This window comes from Orbicella franksi, chromosome 10, assembly GCF_964199315.1.
Source record: "Orbicella franksi chromosome 10, jaOrbFran1.1, whole genome shotgun sequence".
NCBI classification, from domain to species: Eukaryota; Metazoa; Cnidaria; class Anthozoa; order Scleractinia; family Merulinidae; genus Orbicella; species Orbicella franksi.
In genome coordinates, this window is record NC_138154.1 from 15,463,002 (window position 1) to 15,490,783 (window position 27,782).

The window sequence follows — 27,782 nt, forward strand, 5'->3', positions numbered from 1 at the left end:
TACACACCCTCAGTTTACACCCTCAGTTTACACCCTCGGCATTGCGCGTTGTGAATTCACTGGCGTTTTGGGTGATGAACAAACTAATTGAGAGTTCAGAAGATTGATCAGTACGTTATCAGAGATGTAAACTGCCGTATTCACGTGTGTTTTGTGAGAACTTAAGCTGTGATAAGGTGAGTTGAAGTTCCTGCTTCTCGCTCCATCTGTTGCGCATCGCTGAATTCACAAGTTTCGCGAGTTTTGATGATCGAAGAGCCCTCTTCAGTTCATTGTAAAGCCAGAACCTTTCTTTATCTCTAAAGCAACAAACCCTTTATGTTTAGTCATATTGTAAATTACAACTTAGCAGTTTAAAATTCCAGAAACAAGATCAACTGAAATCAGACAACAACTGACAACAATCACTTTCACTTTTGACTTAATGAGCTTGTCAGTTATCTGCATAGAATTATGCATCACTTTAGTGATTTCCTTTTGCAATGTGGTGGAATTTGAATTCTGTGTAATATTTGTGTGTTACGTTCTCTCAATTTCTATCGAAGTGAAGTTCAGCGTCAGTGATTTTGACGGGTACGAATATTGGGGTTTCTGGTATTTTTACGCACATTATAGGATTGCCTGGAGGGCAAAGAAAGCTCATGCGATGTAACGTAATACAAATGCATCTGAGCATGGATAATCTGAGGGTGCGTGCCTTTGGGGTGAATGGATGAAGATCAGTAATGCAAGATTACTCAGATCATGGTGCATCAAAGGAACTGATGAATCCATGATCTGACTGATCTTGGATCACTCCAGATCACTTAATCACTTGACGTGCTTTTCAAGAACACACTGATTTAGTCACTGGTAAATGCGTATATACGTTCTCAGAAACGGAAAGAAAATTAATTTGCAAATAAAATCGTCAGATGAACGACACTATAACTCTTTATAGGTGACCTTGTTTTGATCGAATACAAGACTAATTAAAGAATTGATCATGTTTTTTTGCTGCGAGGTAGAAGAAGAGTTTCGAAAAGAATAAACAACCTCACTGTCATTTCGAATTAAAGTTTGAAAACACATATTTTTAGATCCATATCATAAAATCATGATCCTTGGTTTCCACTTGATTGCGTTTCTTGTGAATGAATATCTCAGGCCTGCATGGCAAAAAAACATGAGAGAAACTGCTCTCAAAGTAGTTGGAGCAATGCATGATGCTGAAACATACGTGTAAGTTCCGGTCCTCATTGTATAATCATCAAGTTACCATGATGGTTATGTCACACATTCCAATGCCACACTGTTTTGTGGCACAAGTTGAAAATTGCTGTGTGGTTCACTGAAAAATTTCACTAATTGAAATCCTGATGGGAACTTGTATTTTTTGGCCAGTCGTGCGTAACTAGAATTCTGAAGTCTAATTTTATTGTTTTAAAGTCAATTGTGATGCAATGAGTTTAGGCTTGCTTTTTTTTGCCCGCAGTCAAGGTCAGTTGCCAAGGTTATTTCAAAATATTTACTTTATGCTTGGTTTAGCTTTGGTTTCAATTCATTTAACAAAAATAATCACTAAAGGCCTGTCCAAATGGGAAATGTTTAGCGATCAAAGATTTTACTGTTTGGCCACCTTGTTGGGTGGTGTTTGATCGTGTTTGGTTGTGTTTGATACAATTTGAAGGCCATCAAACATTCAATCAAACAACTTAAAACATTTCTTTTGTTCTCTTGTTTGATAGACAATGTTTTGTTCATTTGGACAGCCGTATCAAACATGTTTGGCGTGCGCATACGTACCATGCTTGCTCAGTGGCTTGTATACATAGTTTGATCTGTGTTTGATCAAACATGTTTCAACTGTTTGGCGACTCACTTTAACATCAGCATGTTTGGTCACCAAACAATGTTTGCTGATGTTTGATGTTTGTTTCCCGTTTGGACAGGCCTTAACATAAAATGAATGGAGTCAAAATCATTTTGCTTATTGATGAAATTTGCATAGTCAAATTATATCTATGCAAGTTTGTTACTGATTCATAAGTGTTAAAACTAAAGAACTTGGTATCCTCTGGAATATCAAGGCTTTCTTCAATGTTGGTTAAGGGAGTCTCATGCCAGCGTACATGTATAGCTCCTTCGTAACTAAGAGGGATCTTGGAACTAACAGTTTATCAACTTTTTATCAGATCAACTACTCTAACTTCTGATACAAGTATTGGATCGGCCACTCTTCTGATACAGAAATCCACTTTTTTGGTTAAAAACAAAATACAGTGTAGAATCAAACTCAATGCAATGGATTGCGTTGGATTGCGTTCGATTGTGCTTGGTGAGTAAATTTGCTCGAATGAAGATTATGTTACTTGGTCTCAAAAACAGGAAAAACGAATTATACTGAAGTAACTTGGGCCTGGAAAAATGTGTTACTGATTTTCAAATTTCCATACTGTTTCATTTTCTTTTATAATTATATTGCTTTATGGCTTGCACATTTTTATTTCCCAGTTCCTATATAAACGCAAACCATCCACTAGCTAGGTAGCTTGAAGGAAAAAAACAAAGAGTCCCACAACATTCGAACCGCCAGCCTCAACTCACCAAGTTCTGATCCCCTGGCATAAACCTTACCAACTTGCCAATGTGACACTTATGAATTATTTAAGAAGTAAAACATTATATGAATTCATTGCAGTTAGTTATAAACTGCTGGTTGATTGGAGACCCACAGCATGGTAAAATATTTTGTACAGTGAACTTACAGCGAGCAATTGTGGATTCAAATGGCAATTTTTCTGCGGGAAATCACTCAGTGTGCGTAGCTTGTTTTACTGGCCATGTTATCTACATGTACGTGTAATCATGGATATTTTTTCAATGCTGGATGGGTTTTCAGTTCTTTCTCACTCTCCTCTGAGGTCAGATCCCTGCTGCAGATCGCTTGGCATGTAGTCATAAAAGTCATCTGACAAAACGCATGGTTTGTAGCTCTAAAACCTTTAATTAGTGATTTGGCATTTTGGTCAGTTTGGGACCTGCCTAGCTTTATGTGATCTAGTAATTTGATCCTCTGATCAATTGAAGTATTTTTTTTAGTGCAATGAAGGAATGAAGATATTTGTAATAACTGAAGTCCTACTGTAAGGACAGAACCATCAATATCAGAATAGCTTTCGACTTGCTAGGGAGACGTAAAATAAAATGACACTGCATTTTGTCTCATGTGATAGAAATTAAGTTCATTATTGATACACTGTTGATCCTTAACTCTGAAGTACTGTATGAATGTAGATAACATATTCAGTTTTTTGTTGCAACTTATTTCTTTTAATTATTAGTAGTATATGTAACAATCAAAATAGCTCAAGTGTTCTACCTAAATAAGCTTAAGACCGAGTTTACCAGAGGACCAGGCAGGAGTGATACATGCCATCTCTCCTTTTTGGATGAAACTATGCCAGATTGAAGGTACTACCCAACAACTCTAAAAGACAAAGTGGGCCAGCTTTGTGATATTTCCCTTAGTAGTTAGACCACCCCCCCCCCCTTGGTTTTTTGCCCAAAATCCCAAAAATGTCACTAAAATAAGCATCAAATTTAACCACCGCTCCTGCTTACAGAATACATTGAATTTTATTGGTATTTCACACAAACAAAGATTGGACCTATCTTAGTTCACACCAGGAATTTCAAGTCATTTGAAGTGACAGGTGCCAATCAAGGAATGTCATTTCCTACCCATGTCACGCAACATTTAGCTATAAGGCAAATTAGCTCAAATTCTGACTCAAATATTGCTTAAGTCCAACTTTCTAAATCAAAACTAATTTCATCACAGTTTAGAGTCACCCTTGGCCCAATGAAATCAAGAATAAAATTTTTGGCATCTGTTATTTTTTGGTAACAAAAGCTGTTCAAACAACATGACAAGAGGCTAGTTTTAACAAAGAGACAAGGGCGAAATCTAAAAATATTAGATATTATAGAATCAGTTCATCAAAGTTTTTCTATGTTAATGTCATTAACAAAGTCTTTGAATATTATTTAGGGCAGTGGAAGCTCAATGAATGCAAAACTCTTTGCAATACCCCTTAACCCTCGCATGTACAACGGGGGGGGGGGGGAGTTGGATGCCATCCCCCAATAAGGTATTTTCAAAATTTTGAAGACGGTTTACTCTAAAGGGCTGAAACTTTCAGTAGCTGTTCATTCATCCTTCACGAACATTTTGATATGTCAATTGTGTGTCTATCATTTTTTATGTTTCCATTTTTAGAAATCCACACATATGAGGACTTCACAATCTTTATTTCCTTCAATCTGAGGACTGTATATCTTCACAATCTCGGTACAATCTTGAACTATCAAGGTAAACAATCTTTTTGAAACACTCGTGCTTTTCTCTCTGATTCACAATCAAGATCTCCAACATTCTCTCTCTCAAGCACATGACTCATCTGTCAATTAACTTGAAGCTAAGCACGTGACCAGATACGTAACTCTACGCGTAATGCAATGCGTAACGCCAACTACGGATTTCGGACACTCTCCCCTCTCTTGACTTGTATGAGTCAAGAATACAGCCACAAGGTCAGTCGTTTTCCTGATTTGCCAGGCTGCTTATCCTTCTAGCCGCATCCAAAGCTGCCACTCTGCGAGGCCGACTGCTCCATTGCAAATTTGCTGGTTGCGCTCGATTTCTGTCTTGTCTCTTACCTGCATTCGGCCCAGCATGAACTTCAATCGGATACAATTTCTGAACAGGCCTAGTTACATGAACATCCCTCCCTTTGGTGATTACCCTCACATGTGCCCCTCTTACCTCTTTGTCGCGTCCACAAATCAACCCTTCTACCACTCCCATCTTCCAGAGGCCTCTCTTCACTCCATCTTCATGTACTACCACAACATCTCCTTCCTTAGGCGATCTTCCTTTCCCAGCAGTTTTGTTTTCATGACTCTCCCGTAAGGCAGTTAAATATTCCCGTTGCCACCTCTTCCAAAAATGTTGCAGCTTCTTAGTCAGGTACTTGTGCCTCCTGGTATATGTTGCACTACTTTCTCCAAACTCTTCTTCTGACTCTAGTACCTCTGGCAATGACTGAATCCTTCTTCCATGTATCAAATGGGATGGGGTAAGAACCTCCTCTGATGGGTTGTTGTCATCGTAGGTCAGGGGCCTTGAATTAAGGGTACCTTCAACCTCCACAAGGACTGTCAACATCTCGTCAAAGGAAAGTCTTGCATTTCCAATGACCTTTCTCAAGCATCGTATAACGCTTTTCACCATCCTTTCGAAGAACCCTCCCCACCATGGGGCCTTTGCTACGTTGAAACGCCACTCGATACCTTTGTTTTCTAGTTCTGCTCTTACCTCAGGATGTCGAAAAAGTGTGCGTATCTCTCTCTGCTCCTTTGAACGTCTTTGCATTATCAGACACGATCAAGGTGGGAGTTCCTTTTTGCGCGGTGAACTTCCTCAGACACCTCAGAAATGTAGGAGTCGAGAGATCTTCCACTAAGTCCAAGTGCAGTGCCCGAGTAACACAGCATGAGAATAAGCAGACATAAACCTTCTTGAACTGCTTACCTCGTCCTTTGACATACATTGGCCCAGCAAAATCTACCCCAACCTTTGAGAAGGGTGGGGCCGGATTGACCCTAAATTCTGGTAAACTCGCAGTCGCTGGTTGGGTAAATGCTGTACCCTCCCACTTCTTGCATGTCACGCACCGGGGCAATATCTTCTTCACAACTTGTCTCCCCTTGGGAACCCAGAATTTGGTGTGCAGTTCTGCAAGAGTACTCTTCACTCCACAGTGAAGGACCTTCTTGTGACATCTTTGAATTTCTAGGAATGTCAGGTGGTGGTCTTTGGGTAAAATTATTGGCTCCTTCGCTTCCGCAGGCAAATCAGCATACTCTAGCCGTCCCTTGCATCTTATCACACCCTTACTGTCTTCAGTAAGACCAAACTTGTTAGAAAGCTGCTTGTAGTTCTCTTGACACTTTAACTCTCTTTGTGCTGCTTTTATCCAGTCAATCTCTGCCTCCGTCAGCTCTTGCAAGGATAGCGGTCCATGCTTCCTCTCTGACTTTGTCTTCTTGGCCACATTGAAGCAAAACCGTTTAAGCCACGCTGTCACTCTCAAAACCATCCTTATGCAACTGTACTTGTCAATTTCAATGACTTTGTCTATCCCCACAACCAGGTCAGTTCGGGTCACAAGGATGCTGGTCGTCCTCTCTTGTTCTTGACTTTCAGTGGTAGGTGACACTGATCCCTCTGAAGGCCAACTCTCTTCTGACTCTGTTAACCAAGCAGGACCTTGCCACCACAATACATTCTGCTTTAAACCGGATGCAGACATTCCTCTCGACCCAATGTCCGCAGGGTTCTCTCGACTTGGACAGTACCTCCAATCTCCATTGTCACTCAGCTTCAAAATTTCGTTCACACGGTGCTTGACAAATTGTTTCCATTCCCCTCTGTTCATAATCCAGAACAAGGCAGTCTGACTGTCCAGCCACAGTTTCGAACACTTAACACTCTGCTGCGAGGCAAGAGCACCTTCAACATTGACCATAAGTTTCACTAGTATAAGTGCTGCCATAAGCTCTAGCCTTGGAATTGACAGCTCCTTCAAGGGTGCCACTCTTGTCTTTGAAGTCAACATTCATACATATCTACCTACCTGGGTTCTATAAACAAGGTACAGCACACCACAGTAGGCCTTCTTATTTGCATCTGCGAACCCATGCAGTGAGCACTCCTCCACCTCCTCATGAGGGTGGTCATAAACACAGCGTTTTACATCAATCCTATGACAGTCAATGAGGCCCTTAATCCAATCTTCCACGCCCTTCTTGACCCCTCCCTCCAGCTGTTCGTCCCATCCACACTTCTGACGACAGATCTCTTGGAATATAACCTTGACACTCACTGTAACCGGACTAATAAGTCCCAAGGGGTCATAGACTCCTGCTAGTAGCCTTAATGTATTCCGCTTAGTGGCAGGTAAGCCTTCGGCACGCTGCGCAATCAACGTCAGATCAAGAGTGATGACATCAGCTTCGTAATCCCACTCGCATCCTAACACCTTCTGGCCCTTGCTTCCCAACTTCATGCCCACAGAAGACTTAGCATAACTGATGTCTTCCTCTCTCACCACATCTTGTTTATCACCAATCTGGGTTTTTGTTGCCATTTTGGCCCTTACCTGTGAATCATTTGTCAGCCATTTCCTGAGTTTGAAGCCTCCTTCGGCCATTCGACTCTGAGTCTTCTGGTACAACTCCATACCTTCCTGTGATGTCGCTCCACCACCAACAAAATCATCAACATAAAACGAATCCAACAACTTAGCTACAAACCTTGGGTCCAAAATTTCATACCTTTTGACATGATGTCGGAGTGTAGCATTCAATAAAAAGGGTGATGCATTCAGTCCAAATACAACCCTACAAAACCTGTAGACAACAACTTGCGACAAATCAGGGGGTTTCTCCACCCACAAGAAACGCAGACAATCTCTATCCTCTGGGTCAACTTCCACATTTAAAAAAGCCTTTTCAATATCCCCTACCAGGACCACTTTATTTTCCCTGAATCGAAGCAAAATGTTGTAAAGCAAGGGGGTCAGAGGGGGTCCAACATGCAAACAATCATTCAAACATGCGACACTCTTACTTTCTTTCGAGGAAGCATCATATACCACTCTTACCTTGGTAGTAGCTGACTCTTGGCGAACAACTGCTTGGTGAGGCAAGTAATGAATCCTGGGGGCCTTTTCCAACTCTGCTACCTTTTCTATCAGCCCCACTCTAGCTGGTCTTCGATGATGTTCCCATACTCCTTGAGAATCTCAGGATCCTTCTCTAGTCTTTGCATCTGAGTTTTAAGACGATACAGACTGGTTCCATAATTACTGGGAAGTTCCGGGTGCCCCTCCTTCCAAGGTAAGCGAACAGAGTATCTGGTCCCATTGAATGAGATGCTATTTTCAAATGACTCATGAACCTGGTCAGTAATCTCTCTAATACCCAGTGTCTCCAGATCCCACAATCTTCCAACATCTTCTAGACTTTCTTGCTCTTCAACAGAGCTTGCAATTAAATTTATCTGGGTGAAGTGTACATCACTACATGTGTCTTGGCCCTTCATGGGCCCTGACAAGACCCACCCCAACTCTGTTTCTACAGCAACGGGCTCGTCAAACCTACCCCTAATTGTGCACCCTTTCTGAAAATGCCACAAGTAGTCTGCCCCAATCAATACATCTATAACCATCTCATCCCTTCCCTTACTTACATCAGAGAACCAAATCCCTTTCAAGTGGGGGTAATCAGATTTTACTAATTCTACATGGGTATTTGGTATACTAGAAATTTCTGGAACTACGTATGCCTCCATGTTAATGAAACTCTCCCCCCCCCCCTATAGGACTCACCTTCACTTGGACGACGTCCCTTAGCTTCATATCCCTTGAGCGTTGCCCAAATGTACTTATTGCAAGCCAGTCTTGCCTGGTTGCAGGAAGCCGCGCAAGCCAAGCAACTCCAGCTGTGACAAAGGAACGACGACTGCCGGCATCAAACAAAACTCTAACCCTCAGTGGCTGACCCTCCCCGGTGATGACTGCACGGGCAGTCTGTAGGGCTACACGATCTCCCGCACCAACATGAAAACTACTGGGGCTGGTAGTGGTAGGGTTAGCCTCTGGTCTAACTTCAAATTCACTGACTGCTGGCTTATCCTGCTTATCACAAATTGAAATGTGGTGGGACCGCCCACACTTGTTACATAATTCAATCGACTTACAACCTCGGGCTCGGTGCCCCCTGTGCAAACATTTGAAACATCTACCGTACTTAACTAAAATGGTCTTACGTGCATTCACATCGCTCACTTTCTTACAGTTCGCTGGTGCGTGTCTCCCAAGGCAAAACGCACAGTTCTCAACTTCCTGCTTTGTGTGAAATGTGTTGCTGTCCTTCCTGTTCTGCGTATTTCCACCCGAGGACACTGCATAGTAATGGTCTTCCCTCAGTTCCAACTCCTTTAAAAACGCGCTCAACAATTCCTCCATCGACCAGTCCAGAAAGTCGGCTCCCCTCGTGATGGTCAGGCGAAATGCTTCGGGCAACTTTTGCAAAACGGCGGGGACTACCACTGCTGTGAAGGTAGTTTCATCCACTCCGAGCACCTTGAGACCTCTAAAATGAGCACCGCAACTGTTGTATAGTTTCCTCAAACGAGTTGTATCTTTATCGCTGAACACCGGCGCTAAATTTAGCAAGTCATTCACATGAGCGCGCTGTATGGCAGTTTCCTTTCCGTACTTCTTCTTCAAAACCTCAACAGCAGCCGCATAGTTCGCTGCTGTCAAGGAGAATCCCACGATGGTTGATCTGGCCGGTTCAGTGACTAAACTTTGCAAGTAGGAGAATTTGTCAACGGCTGTGAGGCCTTCGTTTTGGTCGATGGAGCTTTCGAAAGCGTCCCAAAATTCTTGCCATTCTTGGATCTTCCCGTGAAATTTCCTTACTTCAAGTTTGGGGAGTCTTGCTTTCGCCTTGCTTTGCTGAGGGATTCCTGACGCCATGTTTGAATGAACTTGAGCGGGCGGTGACAAAGCACTCGGCTGAACTATCGGCGGTGGCGGATTGAATTTACTCATCATTTCTTCCATTCTCGTCACGATTTCGTTCAATTCTGCTCTCACTCCATCACTGTTCTCAATTTCTTTCTCGATATGCTTTTCGACATCCTCGGCTGTTCCACTTGCAATAAGGTCAATTATTTGGTCATCTAATGTTTTGAGTGACTCTATCTTCAGTCGCATCGACTGAATTGATTCTTTCAACCAGAATTTATACACTGGATTTTCTTCATCACTCAGCCTGTCTTTCAAACGATTAAGAAGTTTCGTTGCAGATCCTCTATGAGCAGCTCTGATTTTAACTTTCTTCGCTATGGCGTCGGCGACCGACATATTTTCAGTCCGCGCACGTGGTCAATCTTGTCGACGTCTTCAAGCTCAATAATCCGGCTCGAAGGACCACTGTTTTAGAAATCCACACATATGAGGACTTCACAATCTTTATTTCCTTCAATCTGAGGACTGTATATCTTCACAATCTCGGTACAATCTTGAACTATCAAGGTAAACAATCTTTTTGAAACACTCGTGCTTTTCTCTCTGATTCACAATCAAGATCTCCAACATTCTCTCTCTCAAGCACATGACTCATCTGTCAATTAACTTGAAGCTAAGCACGTGACCAGATACGTAACTCTATGCGTAACGCAATGCGTAACGCCAACTACGGATTTCGGACATCCATAGCAACCACTAGTTTCATGTAGGTTTGGCCAAAAATCAACTTTTTTGACATAATTCTGTATTTTTTCCCAGTTTTCTTCATCAAATTCCAGAAATTCACCAATTTGTACATTTCATAAGCATCCTGGCTTGATTTTGTATCAATTTCCATTATTTCTTGACTTTTTAAGAAAAAAGTAAAATCCAAGATGGCGGATCCACGATGGTGGGTCAAATGACGTCATTTAACATTATGACATCACAGCCATTGAAAATGCTATCATTTTGTAGAACAAGCTCAGGGATATCTAATCAATGTAAGTTTAGTACGCTGTGCATTAACAGAACAAAAACCAGAGGGGGTTCCTTCCATTTCCCCTTTATACCACAGTGGGGGTGCGAGTTAGCTTGTACGCCCAAGGGTTAAATAACAGTGCAAAACACCTAAATTCTATCCGTACAATCTAAATATGGGAATGAACCGCCATGATGTTTGAATTCTAAAACATTGACTAATTAGATGAAAGTTTTTCTCGGCATATCTTGCTTTTTAGATTACTCTTGAAACCCTGCTCAATCATGACAGGTCAAATACTTGATCTTGCAATTGATTAATGTCAACTCTTACTTTACACTTGGCATACAAACTCATCAATCCTGAGAAGTATTCTTTGCTGAAATTATTGTTTGCTCTCATTCCGAGTTCAAAAAACCCTTGAAATTTTCATTTTGCTGCATCAGGCATGCAAGTAAATCTTGGTAAACACGTACAGTTGTATATAGTACTTGAACTGTAAGATTGAACTTTAGCTAGCTTTTATGAAAATGCATTTTTCTTCTGAAAGTTCCTATACTGAATTAACTGCAGATAAAGGTTATATCTGAAAGATGTTAGCACAAAACATTGTAAATAATCGCATGTCTGTGAGTAAGAAGATGTGTGAAAAAAATTGCAATTCTGAGGAAAAATTGAGCCTTGAGAAGATCTAGTAGCTGAAATTATGTAAAACCTAGGGTCCAAGCGAGCACACATGACAACATACACGGCACCAGTGCCTTAGGTTTAGCAAGGTTTGGCCCGGTTGAACTTTTTAAATTTTTCTAGGCACTCAAGAAGCTTGATTGACTCTTGGCCATGGTTTTCTTTTCTGCTCAGTAACCTCATGTGTATATCTGTAGCTCCATAGCCCTGTGAAATAACCAATTTGTTTTTTTTTCTGGTCACAAAACTGTATTACATATTCTACATGGTGGCTGGTAAAGTAGCTGGCAAGTAGTACTGTCTTCGTACTGCAAGCCTGGTCAAGATCTCTTCTGCTTCATCCTGAGACGGACTCAGATCAGCCTGGTGTATAGCTAGTCGGCCACTTCTGTAAATTACAGATAACATGCTGAAGTACTGGGCTATATTTGGTCTGCAGCAAGCTACTCTTCTTTGCTGGACATTTTCCTACCACTACTGTCTTTCACAGTCTCATCTTACTGCACTCATACACTACAGTTTCGTCTTGACCCCTCACCTTCCAAAAATGTTCTTTTCGGATATGAGTCCACTTTCTCAGAAAAGCAGGTTCCTCTTTGTGATGTTTTCAGACCCATCCCTTTGAGATTTCTCATGTGGATCATGATCACTAAAGCACATTTGGGATTTCAACCCATTTTATCTTGATGCTGTCTATGGCGTTTCTCTCTCTAACTTCTTTAGGTGTTTACCCACATCCATGTGTCTCTTCAGGCTGCAAAAGATTGGTATTCTTTTGTGAATCCCTCTTCAGGGTAGGAGGAATACACTCTTGTAGCTTTGACAACTTGGGACTCTCCTTCAATAGATTGCGAGGTCGTAGACCATAGTTAATAGATGGGAATGGTTGTGAAGCCTGGCAAACATCAAAGGAGCAAACAAAGATGCCAAGATTTGTGTTGGAAGGTCCATGACCGTGCAAATTTTTTTTTTTTTGCGCCCATACACTATGCATGAATTACGGACTAACCAAAACGTTTCTATTGGTCAGTTACTCGGTCAGTAGTATACAACAATTGTGTTTTGTGCATTGTCAAGGCCAAAAAAGAGAACAAAAACATGCAACAAAGAACTTTGTTGAGTTTCATAATAATCCCCTTCTATTAACTATACCTAAACTGAGGCTGTTGGAGCTGACACGTCAAACTCTTGGCTGTAAAGGTAGCAGTCTCTCTTGCAGTACATTTAAGGGCTGCTCTATGCATAAGTCTGTAGGCCCTTGAGGTCTTCCAAATCCATTCCTCATGTGCAGGTGTGAAACGTTTACCAGGGCCCATATCATAAGCCTTCTACACTTTCAAACCTCTGGACTTGAAGCTAAAAGAATTTAGAGACAGGATACCAGACATTGTGTGCTTCATGGTCTGGCCTGACTCTTCAGTCTTAACAATATTATTGATGCCTGACACCCTTCAACCCGCCATTAGATATCACTAGCACTTTTAATGTCGTGGCCTTCATTTATGTTACAACGCACATGGCTCTGCACTGTGGCAATTCTTCTGTCACAGAGGTCCTTTCCAGCCTGTGGGTCACTGAAATCATGTCTGATGATCTGCCTGTGCACACTCTAAGGCTGGCAAGTGAGTGGATGAGATGAGAACAAAGGTAACATCTGGTATTGCCGAGCTTTTCTTTCCAAAAAGTTACAATTGAGCAAAACATCGAAGTCATTCTTATCATTAGAGTGTGCACCAGTGGTAATAAATAATAAATAACAACAATAAATATAAATAAATATGATAAATAATAATAATAATAATAAACTATTAATTATCACTTGGTGATATTATTTGCTACTGATCAACGTCTTTGGTTCTTGTTCCCATGCTTTCAAAATTATCTGCACAATGTTTATCTTTATACCAATTAAGATTTACTTGCCTGCCTGATGCAGCAAAGTAAAAAAAAAATCATAGATTTTTTTAACTCGATTCGCATGAAATGAATATTCATTGGGTGAGCTCAAGAGTTAATATATGAGGAAAAACAATAATGTCAGCAAAGAATACTTCTCAGGATTGATGAGTTTGTATGCCGAGTGTAAAGTAAGAGTTGACAATAATCAATTGCAACATCAAGCACGTGACCCGCCCGTGATGATCGAGCAGGGTTTCAAAGGTAATCTAAAAAGTGAGATTTGCTCAGAAAAACTCTCATCTAACTAGTCAATGTTTTAGAATTTAAATACCATGGCCCTTTATTCCCATATTTAAATTGTACAAATAGAATTGAGGTGTTTTGCACTGTTATGTTAACCCTTGGATGTACAAGCTAACTAGCACCCCCACCGTGGTAGAAGGGGGAAATGGATGGAACCCTCTTGGGTTTGTGCTCTGTTTAGGCAGAGCAAAATAAATTTGCATTGATTAGATAGCCCTGAGCTTGTTCTACAAAATGATACCATATTTGTTGGCTGTGACGTCATATGATGCAAAATGACGTCATTTGACCTGTCATCTTGGATCCGCCATCTTGGATTTTACTTTTTTCTTTAAGAGTCAAGAAATAATGGAAATTGATACAAAATCAAGCCAAAATACTTATGAAATGTACATATTGGTGAATTTCTGGAATTTGATGAAGAAAACTGGGAAAAAAATACAGAATTATGTCAAAAAAGTTGATTTTTGGCCAAACCTACATGAAACTAGTGGTTGCTATGGAAACATAAAAAATGATAGACACACAATTGACATATCAAAATGTTCGTGAAGGATGAATGAACAGCTACTGAAAGTTTCAGCCCTTTAGAGTAAACCGTCTTCAAAATTTTGAAAATACCTTATTGGGGGATGGCATCCAACTCCCCCCCCCCCCCTGTTGTACATGCGAGGGTTAAGGGGTATTGCAAAGAGTTTTGCATTCATTGAGCTTCCACTGCCCTAAATAATATTCAAAGACTTTGTTAATGACATTAACATAGAAAAACTTTGATGAACTGATTCTATAATATCTAATATTTTTAGATTTCGCCCTTGTCTCTTTGTTAAAACTAGCCTCTTGTCATGTTGTTTGAACAGCTTTTGTTACCAAAAAATAACAGATGCCAAAAATTTTATTCTTGATTTCATCAGGCCAAGGGTGACTCTAAGCTGTGATGAAATTAGTTTTGATTTAGAAAGTTGGACTTAAGCAATATTTGAGTCAGAATTTGAGCTAATTTGCCTTATAGCTGAATGTTGCGTGACATGGGTAGGAAATGACATTCCTTGATTAGCACCTGTCACTTCAAATGACTTGAAATTCCTGGTGTGAACTAAGATAGGTCCAATCTTTATTTGTGTGAAATACCAATAAAATTCAATGTATTCTGTAAGCAGGAGCGGTGGTTAAATTTGATGCTTATTTTAGTGACATTTTTGGGATTTTGGGCAAAAAACCAGGGGGGGAGGGTGGTCTAACTCCTAAGGGAAATATCACAAAGCCGGCCCACTTTTTCTTTTAGAGTTGTTGGGTAGTACCTTCAATCTGGCAAAGTTTCATCCAAAAAGGAGAGATGGCATGTATCACCCCTGCCTGGTCCTCTGGTAAACTCGGTCTTAAGACCCAATGAAATATTATTCATGCACAGCTGACCACACACACTTGCTTTGCTGCACTGTCTTTTATTTGTTTTCTTCACCCAGCCACTCTAGCGTTCGTATCCTTTTTCGTCTTCCCCATTTTGCCAGAGTGACCGGCTTCAAGAAAAACCGAGTTACAGAGAAATTATCTCTCCGCCTTTGGCACCTTGAGCGCATTGCAAAACACAAGCGTTTTTTAGAGATTCTATTCACCAGGACGTCAACAGTAGTTAACTTTCCCTGCACTGATTGGCTCAGTGGGGGGAGCTGTATCTAAGAGGACTGTAATTTAGGAAGTAATCGCACATTAGGAATTTCAAAATCAAACGAGCACACAGCAAGAGGCTGATTTGAAATTACTAGCGCATTGGACACCCATGTGATATCAGTCATGTGCCAACTACATGATAAATAGGTGTGTGGAGAACCAATCACAATCAAGAATTTTGTTTTAGACACTATTTCTTTTTAAAGCAGCTTGGTTACTTCTTTTGTTTCCTTTGATTTTCTTTGTGTTTACTTTGTTTGCAGGACTATGTCAGCGCCTGAAAATAACAGCCCTGGTGGCAGTTTAAGGGATGACGACAGTGATCCACCATCTCTCAGTATTGAAGTGAAGAAGCTCAGTGATCTTCCAAAAACGTCAAAACAATGGAGCAATGTCGATCTCCCAGTAGACATTCTGTTATTGACAGTCCAGGATAATGAGTTCTTGGCATGTCATTATTACCTAAGAGATGCTGTTAGAAGTTATTCTCAAACTCTTGGATATGTGTACTTTGGAAACATGGGTGATCAGGACAAGCCATGTAAAGTTGCTTTAGTGAAGTGTTCTAAAGGCTCCTCAGATCCTGGTGGCTCACAGACAGCTGTTACCAATGCTGTTACTCTATTGAGACCCAAGGTCACTTTTTGTGTTGGCTTCTGCAAAGGTCTGAATCATGAAAACACCAATCTAGGAGATGTGGTTATATCATGTAAGCTTACAACAGATGCCTACAAAACACCAGTGAGCAGAGATGTTGGTAACCTTGTCAGAAACGCAGCTGACGGCTGGTGTCCACCCTTAGAATGCCCAGAAGCTTTTAGAGACATTAAAGTACACTGTGATGGTGAGATTTTGAGCTGTCCAAGTCCAGTTAGTGCTGACCAGCAGCGTAAATTACATCCAGAGGCAATTGCAGTTGAAATGGAAGGAAAAGGTGAGATTGACTTGTATTAGCCTGTTCAGCTAAAACTAGAAAGGTCTATAACATTTCAGTTAAAAATACAGATTCTTATGGGCACTGGATTATTGGAATAATTAGCTAATATTTCTTTCATCATGATTAAGTTTGCCTCAGTAGTGTTCATGTTTCCTTTGGTTGATTGCACTTCCTTGTTCAAAACCTGCTTAAAATTATTTTGTACAGTCACATACAAAGCTCTGTGATAAGGGTTAGTACTTTAGTCTACCATACATAAAAAGCTTGTATGGCTTGGGTTATGATCAAGATGTAATTATGGTCTTCAGCAGCTATGGATTTTGGTTCAATAATCCCTTTCACTTTTAGCCTGTGAGAGAGCCAAGCTGTCTTGCAGGGTGGGGGTTGGTGGGTTTTATGAGGAAGGAAAGAGGGGGAGAACTTGCACAAGTATCTCGTAAATTTTTCTCTCCTTCTTTCCTTTCCTTCTCCATTCCCGACCCTCTCAGAGAGCTAACCCACAGGCTGTTTTAGTTTTTCTGACGCATTTCAAAATCTTCAACTTTCCCTGTCATCTAGGGGTTGACACATTATGCTCCTAAAATCGAGCATTATGCTTTTTGGCACTGCCCCCAAAACGGACTATTATGCTCCAAATTATGCTCGACTGTAACTATTGTAATCGTAATTATGCCGCAAAATTTTTTTCCCGCACCCCGGTGAGTTATAATTATGCCGTAAAAATTTTTTTCCCGGACCCTGGTGAGTCATAATTGTGCCATAAAAATTTTTTCCGGGACCCCCGTGAAGTGCGATAATAGTAATGGAAGCCATGTAGAACATTAAAATAGCTTGAAATTTTGTAGTTTTAACTTAATAAATGGACAATAGTAGCTCTAAAAAAGGAAATAACTGTTATGTTGCAAAATGGCACTATTATGCCGCCAAAAAAGCACTATTATGCCGGCATTATGCTCGATGCTCCACATATAGTATTATGCTCGAAATTATGCCGGCATAATGTGTCAACCGCTACTGTCATCTGTAAACAATGTGCTTTCTGTTTCTGGTACCTTGTTCATAGTCCTAAATACAATAAAAGCTTTTAGGATGGGTTCGTCAATGTGCAAATGCCCTTGCACGTTTTTAATACCAAAGGTCTTTATAAGTAAAAAGACACAACTTTTAGTATCTTAAGACTGCTCTATGATCACAGTATGTCCACAATACGCAAGTGTTTACATGCAGAATATTTTGTTGTTTACTTACCATGTACCTGTTTGCGTACACATTACATGTACTTATACTTTCTTTGTCTGTTCTTTTCTTCTAGGAATGTTTACCGCTGCCCATGATTTGAAATCAGAATGGGTTGTTGTCAAGGGTGTGTCTCGTTTTGCAGATAGCAGTGCAAATAAGTTGTGGGAAACCTTTGCCAGTGTCATGGCCGCTTCTCTTGTGTCCAATATATTAAGTGATCCCTTTGTTTTTGAACAATGGCCTCACTATGGAGGTATGTACAGTAGCATGTACTAAGTTCTTTTTAACAATTGTACAAGTAATTGCCTTGCAGAGATCAACCTGCATGTAGTTCCTTTGTCTGCTTTGTTTTACAAAAAAACTTTCAGAGAAGGGAGGCTTTTGGCTCACAGTCACGTGACTCAGTATCGATCACCTCTGAGACCCCAGGTGCATTTAGGATTAAAAGAGATGGAGAGGAGCAAATGGAGCCACAGTTAAAAATCCAAAAAATCTTAATTGAAGCTTTCCCCTGAGAAAAGGCTGCTATAAGAAATACCTGCCATAAAAAAAAAAACGCAAAATATTGAACCAATATTTCCTAGAAATGGCCCTCTCGCTAGGTCAATGACATTTATGTGTTTCTTTGTATCTATCCATTCTCCAATTAAACCCTACAGTGAGGTTATTTTCATTGTTTCTATCCAGTGTACTTTTCACAGCTGTGTGTCACTGTTGCCAGCACAGTTAAATTTGACAAAATTTTTCACTGCAGGCATGTCAGCTGGGGAAGAGAGTTCAAATAGGTATTCAAAGATAGGGTCACCATGTTCAAGTGATCATCCAGATGCTAAAGGAGCCGGGCTTGCAGGTACTGTTGTTAGCGACAATTCTAGTTGTATATACAACAGCAACAATAATAACAAAATCTTGATTCACTCGTACATTTACGGTTAGATGAAAAACGCCAGGCCGGGGTCCCAGGGTGTGGAAAACACAGAGTCTGGTGGAAAACATGGGGTCTCAGTGCAAAACAGGGGGTCTAAGTGGAAAATACAGAGTCTAAGTGAAAAACATGGGGGTATGGTAAAAATGAGAACTCGAAATTTTGTTAGTTTAAACTGCAATGAAAATCAATTCAGCATCTCCACGTGAAACACGTTTCTCAAACATTTCGTGAGAAAGAAAACCATTCAAGAGCCAACTTGCCGTGCAGTGGTTTTCTTTTGCACGGGGCGTCTATTTTATTTTTTGCAGTAACTTGCGTGGATGTTTTTTTTTTTACCTTTATAAAAGCGATATTAAAATAATAAATATTGTTTTGCTTAGTATCTTTAACCATGAAAAGCGACAGTTGCCGTATTTGTTCCATTAAAAGCTGGTTACCTGTAAGTAGGACCTCAAGAAATGGCAACAAAAATTACCATAGAATATATGGAATAAACAAATAAAATATGCCTGGCCCAGCCAGGCCAAATTTAAAGCAAAAGCTAAGGGGGTTTAAGTGGTTATTAATCAAGAAAATATGTACGGTAACCTTCTTGAAATGCCAGTTCGAAAATAAATTCTGGTGTTCTTTCAGATAAAACAAAAGTCGGCGCAGTACTGTAGTTGCTTGCGTTAATTTCAGCATGAATAATCTCCACTCTTACAAATGTGGATTTCGTTTTTGGTGTCTCCTTACACACGAGTTTCCAAAAAAAAAAATATTCTAGTGAAATCAAAATGTTATTCCCTTTACATTCACTATCAACTGGGACCTCACTAGCGATTCATAAATGATCAGACTCCAGGGTTATAATTACTTCTGTCGTATTGTGCATTAGGGACCGGTCATTATTTATCGCCGGGGGGTGCGGAGGATTTTGGGGGCATCGTTGGCTTTTTAGGATGAGAGAAGGGGGGATCATTCATAACTGAGAGCCCAAAAGGGGATCACTAAATGTCACATGCCCATACAGACTTTGTGGACGGCTATTTGACACTCTAAAAAGTAACTTAGCAGTTTCCAAACACTTGGGATGGTTAGTTGCTGGTATGTCAACTGACATCAGTCGCAGAGTTCTCAGTAAATGGGCGGAATTCTACCAGCTGTAAAATCGAATGTAGCCACCTGTTCTGTATAACAATAACAATTTAGTATTTTAAGTTGTAAAGCACTGTTGATCAGTAAATGTAAATAGCGCTCTAGAAGTTATGAAATTATTATTATTATTATTATTATTATTACTATTGTTATCATTATCATTATTATTATTAAATTGACTTGCAGACTGAGATGTTTCAAGAAGGAAATAGTGTTTTAGTCAAAAATGTGAAACAGCGCTACTTGCTACATCTAAGTTTAAGTATATTAAATACACTAATTTGTGAAGCAGGCAGAGCCAGGGCCCCTCTGGATATCAGCCTCGTCGCTGAATTGGCCACCCTGGCTAAATAAAGTTTACCTTTACCTTTAACCCAATCCAGGCTACTTTTTTCATCTCCCCGCCTACTTCAAAAATAAGTGACAGCCCTGAATTAAGAAACATTGTTTTCCATCGTATATTTAGGTGAAAACTGTTGTATGGGGCCCTAAAGGCAACGTTATTTTCTCTAGGAGTTCTAGGAGCACCCCCTGTAAAATTGTGAAAATCTAAACAAGCTCACACAGGATTGCTATACACTCTAGAGGCTTAGGGACAAAATTTAATGTCAGTTTTACGTACTCATCCAGTGCAAAAACATGAAGAAACTTTGTTCACCTACAGTTTGTAGGTTAATCTTTTAACCCTTTTTACATGAGGACCGAATGGCAAGTGGTAGAAATTAAACATAAATAAAAAAACAATGGCCACCTGCATTTTCAAGCCCCAAAATAGTATAAATTAGATTGAGCTTTTATTGAACTAACCAAACAATTTGGAGGCAAAATTCTGACAATATTGCCACAAAAAACAAGAACAGAGAAACTAACAACTGTTTGGGGGTGGAGCTCTCTTGTAAGTTGAATATTTGATTTAAAAAAATCATATTCTATTGTGTTTGTTTTAATTAAATTAATTAAATAAAGTTTCCAAAAAGAGAACTTCACTAATAAGAGTTATTTCCCTGATACAATATCTACTGTTTTTCTGTAGCTATCCATAATTAAAGAACCACTACAGTGATGTCGTGTTATTTCTATAAAGTGTAGTTCACTGTTGTGTATCATTTTTACCAGCACAGTCAAATTTGACAATGTGTTTTCCTTGCAGACATACCAGCTGGGAAGAGAGAGTTGCCACGTTCAAGTAACCATCCAGATGGTAAACGACCCAGGTTTGCAGGTACTGTTGTTAGCAATAATTGTAGTTGTATGGCGTGCTGAAGCCCACTGTCATGCTGTGATGCTGTTCTTTGTGATGGAATTTAACTTCAGCTTTGTGATGAAAGTCAATTGGAACTTTCAGTCCTGACTGACACTTTCTCCATGTACATGTAAATATTGTTATCATTAACTCCATTTCAAGAGAATTTGTTTAAGAAGCCAGGCTTAAATCTTATCTCCTCTTCCCCCTATCTAGCCAGGCTGAAATTCTGCATGTTTTCACTCCTTAGTATCAGCTAAAAACTTATAAGCTCTTTAAACATGAAACTGTCTCTTGCACCCTTGAAAGCAGGCTTTGAAATATTCATTTTGTTACATTCCATATCTCAAAAGTCAACAGAAAAAAATTAACCAATCAAACAGTTGGTTTAAAAGTTGCTGAGGCTCGTTAACCCATTGACTCCTAACCAATAAAACTGGCTTTGAGGGAGAATGGATTTTGTGTCACTTGAGACGCCATCAGCTTTGGCATCATGATTGTATTCTGGGTAATTTCTTAATTATCTGTTGTTGTTTTTCAGTTGTTTATTCGTCTTTAATGTCAAAAGAGTTATATTATATTACATTTTTATATATTTTTTTTCAGTTTAGCTTAAAAAAAAAAGCACAGGGGTGTTTTTGCCGCTGGTATAGCAAAAACAAAGCTTGTGGCCTAGGAGTGTCATGGCTCTTGTGTACAAAATGGCACACTTAATTCCTGGTGTGCTCGTGAAATGCATTGTTGGCTATGGCACTCCAAGGCCAAATGGTATATTCTTGTTTGTTCATCTGTTTGGCTGCTTTTTGTTTGTTCTTGTTATACCATGTACTTTTATTTTAGGTTAAATTGAAATACCCTAAATCCTCGAATTAGCCCCTTCCCCCCCCCCCCTTGAATAAGCGCCCCCTTCGAATAAGCACCCCTCCTATCAGCTGAAATTTAAAATAAGCGCCACCCTCCCCTTCCCCCATGTTGTGGACGAATAGTGAGACAACAAAGGATGTATAGTTTTCGTCATGTAGTATTGGTACATTGTTTCACTTTGTAAACACGCTAAGTGAACACGTTGAACACGTTAAGTACTGACGGTGTCGCGACTTCAGCTTAAGCTTTTTATGTCAATAAACAGCTTATGTTGTTGTTTACGCGCAGATGATGTATCAAAAAATTGATCATGTCAGGCCAGGATTTGGGAAAAATTAAATAAGCCCCCTGCTCCTTGAACAAGCGCCCCCAGTCTTCTTCTAAATTTGAAATAAGCGCCCCGGGCGCTAAATCGAGGATTTACGGTAATATATATAAAAAATGAAAGAGAGGAAAATGTCTACTTTCAGAATAGGAAAATGAAATGAGAAAGACAACAAAAAAATAAAGAAATTATGCAAAAATTGCCCGGGCACCCATAGGCTACCACACACGTCAGAAGACGTTTTTGATGATTATCTAATGAACTGGGAAAATGTCTGACAAGGCAAACCCAAACAAGCATGATGGGATACATTTTACGAGGGATACCCACAATACATGTACGATTTTTTTTTTTCGGTCATAATCCAAGCACAAAAATGACCCGTTTTAAACCATTAGTAAAAAACTGCTCTGTCTATTCGTTGAAAACTTTCCCTACGGGAACAAAAGGAGCTTATAGGCAAAAACCAGAGAAAGATGAATAGTGGTATTCTGTTTATCGATACCCTGAATAAGGTTTGGCAATTAGTAAATTCGATTTCTTCACCTTTAGTGTCATTTTTTTTTTTCTCTCTTTTTACACGGCATGGCAAAAGTTTAGTGTAGCCTTTGTTCTGAACTCTGCAATTTCTTTTCCATTTCTCACTGTCATGGGAAATTTCTAAACATCATTTCTCAGGTTCTGTGACTTCCACAGATTAGCTCTTTGCCATGTCTCTTCCATTTTTGGTCCAGTCTATTTTTTCAAACTACAACGATATTTGCTAAGTCATGTAACTGGAAAGAGAAAAATATATGTATATATGTAAGCGGATTCCATTGATGGCAATTAAAATTCGGGCTATTTAAAAGCCTGTGATGTCATATATTTTACTAACCCTTAACAATTCCATGCGTGAGATGCCAAAGGTAACAAACCTCCGATCAACAGGAACAAAAACTTCATCCCTTTTACTTGGAGCTTTCTTGATTTTGCATTCTAACGCGCGCTAGGGACTGGCACCAGCCACTTTGATGTACACAACCACGAAGTAGTGTCCTCAGCAGCGACTATCTTTTATTAAGGGTCAACCTTTCATCCGTGCGCTTTGGTGTCCTCCCTTGAAGAAGCATAACCTTTCCTTCATCTGCCTGCTAACCATGCAAACTACCTGCACACTACAACAACAACTCTGACAGCTCTTTTATCCTTGTATTATGCCTCTTTATGAATTCGCCCTCAGTTCTGTTCTTGAATGTTAGCCCTCTTGTGACATTTTTTGAAAGATTCGGGTTATTTATAAAACCTTTAATATCATAGACCTTGGCAACCCGTAACAATCCCATGGTTGAGATGCCATAGTAAGTTATCACGCCTGCTATCCACAGGAACAAAAACTTCAGTCATCCCTTTTTTATTCGGAGTTTTTGCCATTTTTCCTTGTAAGGTACGGTTAGGGACCATTACAGTACGTACACAAGCACGATATAGTGTCCTTAGCAACCCCTTATCTGTGTGCTTTGGTTCCTCACTTGAAGCAGTATAACCTTTACTAAGTCTGTCTGCTAACCATACAAACTACCCGTAGCTACTCAAGCGCGCGCTTGAGCTCCCCTCCATCTCCCGCACATGTTTTTTGACATGACGAATCTTTTCAAAATCCTTCCCCTACTCTCAATTGTTATCGCGAAATCTCGCTAAAACGCTTCAGGTATTATCTCTCAACATTTTGTTTCTGTGCGGAGATTAGGTGACCTAGGACGCGCAAGAAAAACTGCCAGCCTTGGAAGGGATTTTTAAAGATTTTTCCTGTCAAAAAACTTGTGGGAGAGGGAGGAGAGAGCGAGAGCGCGCTGGATGACGCGTTTGGGATTAGGAAAACAGTACGATCATGTTCGGAAAAGCTATTTTGCTATTTGAGAAAAAAACTTTGGAATCGACGCGTAAATTCTCCGACTGTCCTTAAACTATTCGAAAACAAATGTTTTAAGTTGTAAAAAAATCTTTCGACTTCGTCTTGTGTTTGTTTGGTTTCGTGGAAGCTGCGAAATTTAGAGATTCGAGCGAATATTTATACTCCCTGTGTTTTAACTGCCGTATTCGTTTCTCGTTCTCACAGAACCCTTCACCCTTGAAAAGTGCCAACAAGAGCTGCAGTCCATATATGACACCATGAGCAAGGTGAAAATCATCCCGTGGGACGAAAGCTCTGCCATTCATATTGATGATCTCTACACAACGTTATCCTGGGTCAGGGATGACAGGAAACCCAGTGGAGTGACACAAGAACAACTTGAAGACTACACCGACATATTCAAGGGCGACAAGCATCACCCTCATCCAAAGCGACTTCTGGTGTATGGACGGCCAGGCATTGGAAAAACCACATTTTCCAAAAAGACTGCTTTCGACTGGTCGCAGCAAAGAAAAGAAATCCTAAAGAAATTTGATGTTGTGCTGCTGATTAAGTTGCGAGATGTGTGTGAGTTGAAAGGTATCCCTGATTTTCTAAGGGCTTCCAAACTGCTGGCTGGTGATGAAGTGGTTGATGATTTCTATGAATACATACTTCGTAATCAAGAAAAGGTGTTACTCATTTTGGATGGCTATGATGAGTACTTCTGTTCTGGAGAACAATCACCGGTCCGTGACATTTGGGAGGGCAAGCAACTGGGTAATATCCACGTGATTATTACAACCCGAAAAGAGAAAGCTGGCGAGTTAAGATACCACAGCCGCGTTCAATTTGAAATAAACGGTTTCAAAAGTGACGATCAAGTCAGAGCGTTTGCGAGCAAGTTCCTGGGTGATGAGGAAAGAGTTGAAGAGTTTGTAACCTACTTACGTGAAAGAGATTTGAAAGACTTGGCTGAAATCCCACTTCTTTTGTTGATGCTCTGTACAGTCTGGAAGGAAAACCACTTTAAGGAACTGCCAAAATCACGGGCTCACATTTGCCAATATTTCATTGAAACTTTGATCCTCCACACTATCGCAAAAGATGCAAAAGCAACGGAAGAGGAAGGTATAGATGCCTACAATGTAGAGCTTTGTGGACTAGGCAAGCTTGCCTTTGACGCTCTTTTGCAAAATGTTCTTTCCTTTCCTTTTAGCAAACTGCCTGACAGCATTTTGAGTGAGAAATTAATCAAAGTCGGGTTGTTTCATGTCCTCAATGCTGCAACATTTTTGAAACGCGAGCAACGTGTTCACTTCATTCATAAATCAGTACAGGAGTACCTTGCTGCTTCCTATCTCAAGGAGGAGTTGTTAAAAGAAAGTACAACCTGTCTGTCCGAAGTTGACTCTTTTGAAAAGATTGTCAAGATGATTGAAGTTCTTAGATTTGCCTGTGAGCTGTCAGCAGATGCGGCATGCGCCATTCTAAGTCATCTGGGGATCGTAGGAAAGAAGGAAGGCCTGACAGAGTACAACTTCACTGAGACACCTTGTATTCAAGACTTGTCTGACAATCAAGAACAGTTTCTAACCCTTATCTCTCGTAGCTTTTTCTCATGCGCATCCGACAGGAGGCGTGATCTCTATCCTACATTTTTGGCTTACGTTGGTGGTGTTTTATTAATTGATTCTGACCAGCTGCATAACGTTGCCAATGAGCACATGTTGAGGTCTGCTGCGGCGCCCGAGTTTATCTTCTTCTTCACTCGTGGCCTACATAGAGAGCAAAGTTATCGAGACCTAATCAGTGTATTAGAATACCTCAGTGCAGTTATTGTCAGCTGTTCGGACGAAAAGAAAGCTTTGGATTTCCTAAAGAAGTATTCATTACCAAACGTAGATGATATTTTTCTGAGGAAAGAAGAAGGGAAGACATACTTTTATATTGGTCGAATAATGCCACGCTTTTCCACATTTCCCACTGAAATGCTTAGGGAGCTCATGTCATCGCCAGAATCATCTCAGAGGAAGAAGCCAGTTGATGACCAATCAAATGAACAAGACGACAGTAGCGCTTTGTGTTTGACTGAGAACAGCACTGCTGATACTCAGGCTACTCAACATTGTCTCTCCTGTGTCTGGAACATTATTGTCTCTGTTAAAGAAAGGCAAGAGATGGAGACGCTCATTGACGTCCTATCTTTTGTGACATCTCCACGATCTATAAACATTACAGGGTACACACTTTTTACTGATCCTGAGTTGGTGGACACCCTGGTCTCACGTATTAACTTTACAAACAGACTTGAGTGGTTATCACTTTCCAATATCAATTTGACAGCCAAGCCTGCTACTGTCATCGCCAGATCTCTTTACCAGGCTCCTGACTTGTGTTACCTCGACTTGTCATTTAACCCTCTTGGTGAAGGAGTAAGTGATGTCACGCGACATCTCAGCTGTGTTCCTCACCTGCACACGCTGGGCCTTGATGATGTTAAGATGACAAAGAAACAAGTGAATGATTTGAGTGAAGCTGTGCGTCAGACCAAGATCAAGCATTTGCGGTCAGATTACCATGTAAGTTTTGTGATTTTTGTTAGCATTCGTCTCAACTGTTTACCGTAATAGTGGATGTTGCCGAGATATTGATTTGGCAATTGCAATATGTTTTGTTTCCTTGTTTTGCCGAACAAGCGTTAAGTTTAAAAATTAAAAGACGAGGGCAAAGTTTTTCGGATAAAAAGTGCTATAAATCAGTCCAAATTAGTTTTTCTGATGAAAGCGTTAATATTTCATGTAATATGGGGATGCAATATCTATTTTAGTTTCAATGCGTACTTTGTCGTGGCTCTGCTGTAAACCTGTTTGTTTTGCTGGTACACTGCTTAGCACTGGTATCGCTTGTCCTCTGAGACTCTATTGCGCATATCTCGGCAATTTTTCATTCTCCATGGCATTTAAGGGAGTTAGAGTTAAAGTCATTTATCGGTTTCATATTCATCCCGAAACGACATCTCATGACGGACACCACAATAGAAATACATATATATTCTGGCAGCTGCTTCTTGCGCAAGCTTTATTTAAAGTTATAAAGTGTATTAATATTTATTATTATATGGGTTTGGCTTGTGGCCGATATAACGCGCGCTCTGATTGGCTAAGAGCGAGATCTGAGTGGTCATTATGCAGCCGTAATGCTCACGGGCCGATTACGGATTATGCAAATTAGGGAGAGCGCAGCTCTGAAAATTCAAGCGCATTGAAACGATGAAAGCCGATTAAAAACAGTGAGAGAAAGTAAATTTAATTCCGATGAGCTAAAAGTGTAGATTTTTCCTTTATAAAATTTATATAGAAGTCCTTTTTGACTTACCAGCCGGTAACCTTGGCGGGCACTAGTGAAAAACAATCAAAGTTTGCCGAAATCGCTAAGGGAAAAACACCATCGGCAGATCTGTCATGCATCCTGAGCAGAACATGCACCACGAAGAAACTTATAAGTTATCATCTTAGTCACAACAATTACCGAAATATTGAACTCCGTCACAGTTCTCATCAAATAGATTCCCTCGTTTTAACACAAGCAAGGGTAAATCAACTTCCAGGATCATCAGATGTACACAATTGGGCGGTTTCGGTCGGTAGCAGTGTTTCTGATAACTGCAGGAAGTTTTGGACGTTCAGAAGGCTTGAAAAGTTCATCTATAAATCCCAGAATGAAGAAGGCGAAGATATGTTGTCGAAAGCGAATGTGAAGATCGAGTTATTCTGAGCAGAGCATTCTGAGGCATTAGTATTTTCTTTCACCGAAAGACCATTTGTTTGCACTATTTTGAAGCGCTTTCTGTCTTTTCTATAAACGTTGACGTTTCGCCACAAAAGTCGGAAAAACTCCCCCATCAAGTTGTGGCACCACGATGCTAAAATACCTTTTTGAGGCTGGGACAATCATTTTTCCCGTAAAGAAATGTGTACTTTTAACGGAAGACGTAATACAGTGGTGAAGTTCACTGACTGTATTGCCGGTTTTCATGTGACGTCATCAATTTCCAAAATAAGAAATTAC

At 40.2% G+C, this 27,782-nt stretch overlaps 3 protein-coding genes and 2 pseudogenes across 3 annotated transcripts in view; 3 read left to right on the plus strand and 2 right to left on the minus strand.

The window, feature by feature from the left end:
* On the plus strand, positions 1 to 26,341 carry LOC145500115 (NLR family CARD domain-containing protein 4-like). The gene is made up of 6 exons (XM_081479603.1): positions 1 to 176; positions 15,429 to 16,099; positions 17,415 to 17,594; positions 18,096 to 18,191; positions 20,557 to 20,628; positions 23,937 to 26,341. Exons 2-6 carry the CDS (start codon positions 15,433 to 15,435, stop codon positions 26,339 to 26,341), a joined length of 3,420 nt encoding a protein of 1,139 aa, XP_081335729.1. The 5' UTR covers positions 1 to 176; positions 15,429 to 15,432.
* The window catches only part of LOC145500321 (uncharacterized), a 246,823-nt gene that overhangs the window by 120,820 nt on the left and 98,221 nt on the right, over positions 1 to 27,782 (plus strand). The window lies entirely within an intron of this gene.
* The window catches only part of LOC145500099 (uncharacterized), a 121,699-nt gene that overhangs the window by 87,586 nt on the left and 6,331 nt on the right, over positions 1 to 27,782 (plus strand). The window lies entirely within an intron of this gene.
* LOC145500351 (uncharacterized) lies at positions 4,539 to 6,662 on the minus strand (annotated as a pseudogene).
* Positions 6,673 to 9,980, minus strand: LOC145500112 (uncharacterized; annotated as a pseudogene).